At 36.4% G+C, this 8,435-nt stretch overlaps 1 protein-coding gene across 1 annotated transcript; it reads left to right on the top strand.

Annotated features, from left to right (window-relative positions):
- The first annotated feature begins 1,607 nt into the window (after positions 1-1,607).
- Positions 1,608-2,549, top strand: LOC131642870 (temperature-induced lipocalin-1-like). Its single transcript, XM_058913037.1, has 2 exons — positions 1,608-2,052; positions 2,182-2,549. The coding sequence occupies exons 1-2, from the start codon at positions 1,678-1,680 to the stop codon at positions 2,362-2,364; spliced, it is 558 nt and encodes a 185-aa protein (XP_058769020.1). The 5' UTR covers positions 1,608-1,677; the 3' UTR covers positions 2,365-2,549.
- Positions 2,550-8,435: the final 5,886 nt, after the last annotated feature.

Genomic DNA, 8,435 nt, shown 5'->3' on the forward strand with positions numbered 1-8,435 from the left:
TATATATATATATATATATATATATATATATATATATATATTAATGATGTTGCATATGACATTAAAGCCGTAATCAAATTCGCACAATAAAAAAGCATAATAGCATAACATATTTAATATTTATTCTTTCTATTTTTTTTTGTTTTTTTATTCAAAAGTTATATACTAATAGTATGAAAACTTATCAAATAATTAAGGTAGTCATTTAAAAGACATGCTCCTTGAAATGACAATTTTTCATCCGGAAGCTACCGTTTTGTTTTAAACGTTGCAGTCATTTTTCAATTTTCCTTCCGTGGTCTTTCCTGACATGTTCCCTTCATGGCTTTTCATTTCAAATTAATTAACCGAATAGCATTTTTTCATATCGGAAAATCATTACCGAAAATTCTTAATATCAACGATCTTACTCTAATACCAACTATTAGAAAATATAAATTTAAATCTGGATACTATAATTTATTTTTATTAATGAAAGATAAGAAATCATACTCGGATGGATAGATAAAACCAATTTCTTCTTTGTGTTCTTTCTAGTATTCTTGATTTGAATTTTCTATCATGTCATTGATGCTTGAAACGGAAACCTCGATTGCCATAATTTAAATTACTATAAGATTGTTAGAAAATTAATTTAAACCGAATGGAATCAAGGCTAGAATTGTGTACGAAACACTTTCTTTATAGTATTTCAAGCACTCCCAATTTGTCTTGGAGTTTCTACGCAGGAATACCCAGGATAATTCAGCCTTCTCGAGTTTGCGCAAGACCGACGAAAACTAGAATGTAGCGAAGAGTGCTCTGGAATTATTCTAGAGGATTTTCATTTTTTCTGATTTTTTGAATTCTGAATCCAAAGTTATGATTTTATAGGCCATGTTGATATTGTTTCACAAGGTAGCGACCCTTGGTGAAACAATTTCTTTTCCAAGAGTTATGACTTTTGGCCCACAGCATGGTTCACCAATAGTTACAACATTCCATGAAGAGTTACCACTCTTCGAATTCAAAATTCAAATCATAACATATTTTCCTTGTCATTTTGGAACACAATCATATTATTAATTATCATTAATAATTTGCAACATTATTTACAACTAATAGCTAAATTATCTCCAACTTCTAAGTTTCGCAACACAAGTTAATAAAAGCTATATCATATGTCGGCAAAAATAGGGATGGATTTTAATCTTTCAAAATTGATAATCTATTATGCTGCTTATTATTATTAGTCGACATGTTTTCTGCTCCATACATTCACATGATAGAAAAGGACATGTAATGTCCACAAGCTATTACTTCTTTGCCAAGCTTTCTAGCTTACCTTACAAGTTTTGACATTTTTGAATAAAGTCAAATATTATTTTATTTAATATTATTTAACATTATTAAATAATTTATTTCTATCCATTTTGAATTGATTTTGTTTGATTCGTATAAAAATAAACTTTTTTTTTATATTTCTTTTGCTAGTATAATTTTAATATTTATTTTACTGAAAATATAGTTAATAAAAAAGTTACACGTGTTGGGTCCAACATTTCCCACATTGATTAAAGTAAACTTGAAATATCTTAACCGTTTGCTTATCTTGTATAATACATTATATAATATCCACCCACCTTGAAACCTTATCAGTTCAATTTTGAACAAAGAAATACTAGAGGTAGCGATAACATGGCAGAAGAAAAAGAGATGAAAGTTGTTAATGGTTTAGATCTTGAAAGGTACATGGGAAGATGGTACGAGATAGCTTCTTTTCCGTCAAGGGATCAGCCAAAGGATGGAGGCAACACAAGAGCAACATACAAACTCAACACTGATGGTACTGTTGATGTTCTTAATGAGACTTGGAGTGGTGGCAAAAGAGGTTTTATTCAAGGTTCTGCTTTTAAGGCTAACCCTAATAATGATGAAGCTAAATTCAAAGTCAAGTTTTACCTTCCTCCATTCCTTCCAATTATTCCTGTTACAGGGAATTATTGGGTTTTGGCTATTGCTCATGATTATCATTACGCTTTGATTGGTGAACCAACCAAGAAATCTCTTTGGGTAAGTCTTTTCCTTTCTTAGTTTTCTTATAACTTATAGCATTATTTACTATAAGTCGTGTCAAACTCTTGTACGCTTTCAAAGACGGTCTGCATTATTAATATGATTTTGATGAATTTTGGCTAGCAGATATTATGTAGGGAGACTCGTTTAGATGATGAAATCTATAATGAACTTGTGGAGAAGGCAAAGGAAGAGGGATATGATGTCACCAAACTCCGCAAAACACCTCACGCAGATACACCGCCGGAGGAAGAAGGCCCCCAAGACAACAAAGGCATTTGGTGGTTTAAATCCATTTTTGGGAAATAGCTCTTGCATATATGTATATGATTAAATTATGCATTAATTATATCTCTGGTTTTTTAAGCATTCTGTTTCTTCTATGTATATGTTCTTTAAGATTTTTATATATTATATAGAATCTTAAAGTAATAGTATTTGTTTATAATTTCAATTAAGTACACTTAGCTGATGTCACAAGTTTGATTCGATTACATATTTGTTGATATGCTTATGTGTGTCACTATTTTAAATTTTTATTCATTTTATCAAAAAACAAAGTATCATGTTTTTCATTTATAGTCGATTTCAAGTCTGCGTTATTTCGGCTATGAGGTATTCTCAGTTTTTAGTGTGAGAATTTTTACAACTTTGATCTTTAGAAATTGTGTTTTGTTGGATTGATGAGTGTTTATATAAATTACGCTTAGCCTCGATTTTCAAGTAATATAAGAATATTTTGTCCAACCTGAAATAGTTGTACCCCAGTCGAGGCTAAGGGTCATGATGTGAACGTCGAGTTCCCATAGACGTGATTAATATTTTGTACCGATCGATCTCAAGTCCGCGCAACTACGACTACAAGGTATTGTCCTCTTTGGATGTAAGAATCTCCACGACTTTGCCATTTAGAAAATGCATCTTGTTGAGTTGAGGTGTATTTATAAATTATCCTTAGCCTTGATTCCCAAGTAATATGGGACTATTTTGGCCAATCTAGAACAATTGCCTCCCAGTCGAGGTTAAGGAGCATGATGCAAACATTGAGTTCCCACGACGCCAATGTTTCGTACCGTCTAACCTCAAGTCCGCGTCACTGCGGCTACAAGGTATTTTCCACTTTGGATGTGACACTATGTTTACGGTGGTTTCCGGTAAACAACCGCTAGTCTTCCAAATTATAAATATACTTTGGTTACTCGCAGGATCGACTAGATTGATCCTAGGACATGTGTCGAAAAGTTGTCTTTCAAAATGATTTGGTTCATGTTCTCTTGGTTTCTTATTGGCTTATAAGGTTATGGTGTGAATACATAAATGACTTGCGAAATAAACTAAATGAATGCACGACGAAAAGTAAATTGGTTAGACAATAAACGTAGGTAAAACTTCGACAAGAATGTAAATTGCAGGAATGGAAAAACTGGACGAAAAGTAAAGGAATTTAAAATATACTTTGATTCTATGATATAAATACAAACATATGTAAGGTGTTGGTGTTACACGTACATTTCTCAGCGAAAACCCGTTCTCTTAACACTTGATACTTGAGCGATTTGTGAGTAACTTGTACAAAATGAACACCTTCAGATCCTGATACTAAGACCCTTATTTATACTAATTCGACCCTAACGGTCCTATACTAACGAAATGCCACGTTGCCCAAATGCATGCGCTTCGAATTCTTAGGACGCCATCTGTCCTTGTTGGTTAAAAATAGAACAATTCGAAATTCAAAACTTCCCGCTCGAACCTTATTCGATACGTGGCAATGTGTTCTTCGTGAGGATGCATCAAAATAGTTTAAGTTTTAAAACTCTTGTATTTCGAAGACCACCCAAACTTCGAGGACCACTTATCTCGACTAAGCTTAGAAATCTTCGTCACAAATAACATTTTCAGCAATGGCCATCCAAAGCCATTTTCTCTTCGACACTTAAATCCTCGAAAAGTATATATAACGATCAAAATCTCAAGCTAACAAATTGCCCCCAATAAATGTCTATTTCGGAAAACTAAGAGAAATAGGCGTTTCTTGTCATTATGAGATTTCGATCTCCTCGTACTCCTTTGAGTTCTAAGACTCTGACTAACGTCACAATCATTTATGACCTTTCTTTCAAAGATGTCTTGTCATTTTCAAAAAAGTATCTTCAAGACGTGCATTCCCACGTTCTAACATTACTCATGATTATTGCTCCTAGATACTAGGAATAAGGCTAATAACTGTTCGACCGCCAGATGAATGAATCAATCGCCGACGCGTGTCCCATTAACTCTCTTCAAAATAAAATAGAAATTTTAAAGGTTTTTCACTAAACCTATAAATATCAGGGTTTTACCATTTAGGTTTCTTTCTTCATTATACATCATTGTTTCTTTCACCTTTCTGAACGCAAACACACAAAACCCTCTTTGATCCCAACTCTATTCTTGAAATGACTCACTCATGGCGTCTTCCACCGTTCAAAACCCATCAACGGAAACTACAGACGCTCTTCAACCTGTCCAAAAGATCCAACGCCCTACTCAAGTAGGAAGTCAGCAATACATTCCAGAGCCAAATCTGGAAGAATCTTGTGCTATCTTTGCTTCCCAGGTAATCATCCCTTTCCTTCTTTCTGAAATGACTCATGCTTTTATGGGTCCTCTACCTGATGATAACAATCTTCTTCAAAACAAGTTCTTCCCCGTTTATTACAAGACCAGACCCTTGATTAGTAAGAATAAAATAGATAAAGAGGGTAAACCACTCTTTGCTGAAAATACCAGTATGGAAGGCGCTTCGACTGAAGCCGCTATAGTTTCGAAAAAAATTAGGTTAAATTACATGACTAATTTTCTCAAGGTTTTTAGAGCGAATCCTTTAGCAAAGGATCCTGAGCTTTATTACACTTGGTTGGCTAAAGTTGAAGCCAAAATGGCTCCATTCTAGAAAGAATTAGGGATTTACGATTTAATCCAATTATCAAAAACAGGTTTAGAATATAACCAAACCATGTTAGTAGCGTCTATGTATTTCTGGGATGCTTCCCACAATACTTTCCATCTTCCTTGTGGGATGATTACCCCAACTCTTTTCGACATAGTCGCTATCACGGGGCTTCGACCCACAAGGGAAATCTTCGATCCCACTACATGGATACCGATACCATACAATTTAGTGAAATTAAAGCCACTTTTACTCCATTCATCATGAAACACCATGACAAAACGACTGACGAAGTATTAGACGAAGAGCATATTGCGTTTCTGGCACTTTGGCTTTCAAGATGTGTTTTCTTTCCAGATCTCTTCAAGTGGCCAAGAGGTACCTCTGTATGGCTAATCAAACCAATGTTGGAAAAAAAGTAGAACCTGAGCCAGCTAATTCTAGGGTACCTTTATGAAAGCCTTGGAGAATCAGTAGACTTCATCACAGACTACAAAACTGGATCTTCTCTCCTTTTTGCCGGTCCTTTTTGGTTACTTCAGTTATGGCTTAATGCTACTTTTGAGGCTTTCCTTCCGAATAAAGATGTTATCGATGAGAAAAACATAGTCATTCAGAACCACACAGTCGAAGGGATAAGACTTTCCCACTTAACTCCCTTAGAAGAAGGAGGAAAACTTCATGAAGCTTTTCGAGCATATATCATGATGTTCTCTAAACGCTACCACTTTAGTCCCTCGATGGCTCCATTTATAAGAAGAGAAGTAGGCCCCGAGTGGTTCACACGAAAGTTTCCTGCCACTTCTCCGAATCAAAAGGCCAAATCAATGGTTATTTGGGAAGCTTTCCTAACCCCTAAACTATCGTATCATCGACTGCAATCGCCGAAGAGCCACTGTTGCCTTCTCTGCTATCAACCCAATCTTGTATCGAGATAGTTTGGGTTGGTTCAGCTTAAACCCAAATGCTTGTATGAAAAAAGGAGTCATATGTGCTTGCATACCATGCACTCATCCGAAGAGAATTATGAGTCAAAAATCTCCAGATATGTTGGCATCACAACCCTTTCTCCCATCTCTTTCGAACCTACTTTTTATTCCACTATAGATCTTCATCAGTGGTGAAAAGAGTATTATGACAACCAGGTCTTCGACGCAAACGATCTTTCGCAAGAACTAATTGAAGCTTTTGCTGATGTGTAGGAGAGCTTCGCAAAAGGAACTTCGACGCATATTAAAGAAATTCAAGTTTTCCAGAAATTCTTTGAAACTATCTATAGACCCAAGGATCTTAGTCGGACCGTTCGTGAGGCTGCAATTACTTTACGCGAAAAGTTTTCTAATAAATTGGATAAGTTGAAATTGCCCATGCATGCTCGACCTGAACAGCGTTATGAAGTGGCTTTCAAACTATATCCTCCAAAAATTCCCTCCATTACCTAGTGCTGACTTTGGTGTGACTCTAAGCCCTCCTTTTCCAGACTGGTTTGTATGTGGGAATTTCCCTAAAATTCTTTGCGAATAATCCAAAAAACACGTTGAACGAGTGGTTCCGACTAAGCATACCTTGGGTAATTTCAAAGGGCATCTTCATATAAGTCTCAAATACGTTTGTGTTCTGACTCCAATACCTGAAGGTTGGGGACTGGATAATCTTTCGATTAGAATCTCCCTTTTCATCTTTATACTAACTTGTTTTTGTCTTACTTATAGCTCTGAGCCGAAAGAAAGGTATCAAAGAGGCTGCTGCACGCAAGATTGTTGAAGCTTCGAAAGGCAAAAAGGCAAGTGGGGATGACTCTAGTGATACTGGCAAGAAACCAGCGGTATATACTCTTACACTTTAACTTATGACTTTATTCTGAATATTATTCAAGCTTTTTGACATGAATATTTCCAGAGTACGAAACCTCCACGAACTCCTAAACGGAAGACTTCGACTACTAGCGCCACAATCGCTTCAGATGATGAGGATAGATTTCCCCCTCATACTAGACAAGCTGAGAAGAAAAGACAAAAGGCCACTGTTTCTTCAACTAGGGGAAGAGGATCTGGGACTTCAAAACCCACCTCATCGAGTGACAACGTTTTTTCAGATGAACAGCCTCAAAAGACCGTTGGAAACGCTCCTGTTGTCGAAAGTCACAACTCGAGCCTAGACAATATCCCAGCAAAGGTATTGAATCTTGTCTTTTAACAAATCAATGCATTTTTTACCTTAACTTATAATGCTAAGTTTATATTTTACCTTGCATCTATAGGATGATGTAGGCACTGCTACTTCTGATCTCAAAGCATCATATTTTTCTCTTGACCTTGATAATCTTCAAGGTACACACTTATATTCCTCATGTCTATCAATGATTTTCTTGTAGCTTTTATTTTAGCATGCTGTAATTTTATCACAGGCATTCCTCAACGAAACTCTCCCATCCTTTCTCCAGTTCTCGAAGATGACAAACCTTCTACTAAAGTTCCTTCCACTGAGCACACTAAAGTCTTTCGCTCGAGTGATTCATCTCTAATCATTAATTAAGACGATGAGATAGAAGACAATCCTGAACAATCTAATACTGATGAAGTAGTTGAGCAATCTATGGGAAGTGAGGAGACTAACCCTAAAGATGGAACTAGGGATGAAGCCTCTAGTTTACCTCGATCAGACAACAAGGAAAATTCAACCTTTGGGACGGGTGTCACCCCTACAACCACTTCGACCAAGATTCCTCCTGCACTTACTTCGGCTGAATTAGAGCAGCTTAAAAACACCAATCCTGTGAGCTTCCTCAAGGCTATGATGACTGCAAAGAACGTTTCGCCCATCATGGGTGAAACCTCTCCGAACACCTTTGTAGATGGCGGCGCAGAACTTGAATATCAAGGACTTCTTCACAAAATAAAGAAGAAGTTTTTTGGAAGTGATCTTGTCGAAGCTCTGAGGAAAGATGCCACCAGTTTCTTTGGGCTAAAAAATCTTCTGAAGAAGGTAGACCTACTCAATGTCTCTGATGAAGTTTCGCAAGTGATTGTCTCACTAGGTTTCTTACTCGATTAACTTCAAACAGATAACCTTCGAAAACAAGAGGTTAACCAAAAACTAAGCACGAAAGTAGCTACTCAAACCTCTTTGTGGAAAGCTGCTAATGAGTCATCTTCTAAAGTTGATACTTTGGAGCTTGAGCATTCGAAATACCAGAAAGAGTATGAGAATTGCGGGACGAATATCAAGTCTTGGGAAAAAGAGATTGAACGTCTCCAAGGGAAAGTGAAGATTGCGAAGGAACTTCAAGAGGAGATCGAGCAATTAAAACGAAAAGAGATGGACGAAGTAGTGCAAGCGGGAATTCGTCATATTGAAATGGCTCGGAAATTGGGACCAGAGATCGAAGAGTTGAGAAAACAACAAGCCACGATCGACCGTCGTTTGTCCATATTGGCTTCTCAATATT

The sequence above is a fragment of the Vicia villosa genome, unplaced genomic scaffold (assembly GCF_029867415.1).
Source record: "Vicia villosa cultivar HV-30 ecotype Madison, WI unplaced genomic scaffold, Vvil1.0 ctg.005981F_1_1, whole genome shotgun sequence".
NCBI lineage: Eukaryota > Viridiplantae > Streptophyta > Magnoliopsida > Fabales > Fabaceae > Vicia > Vicia villosa.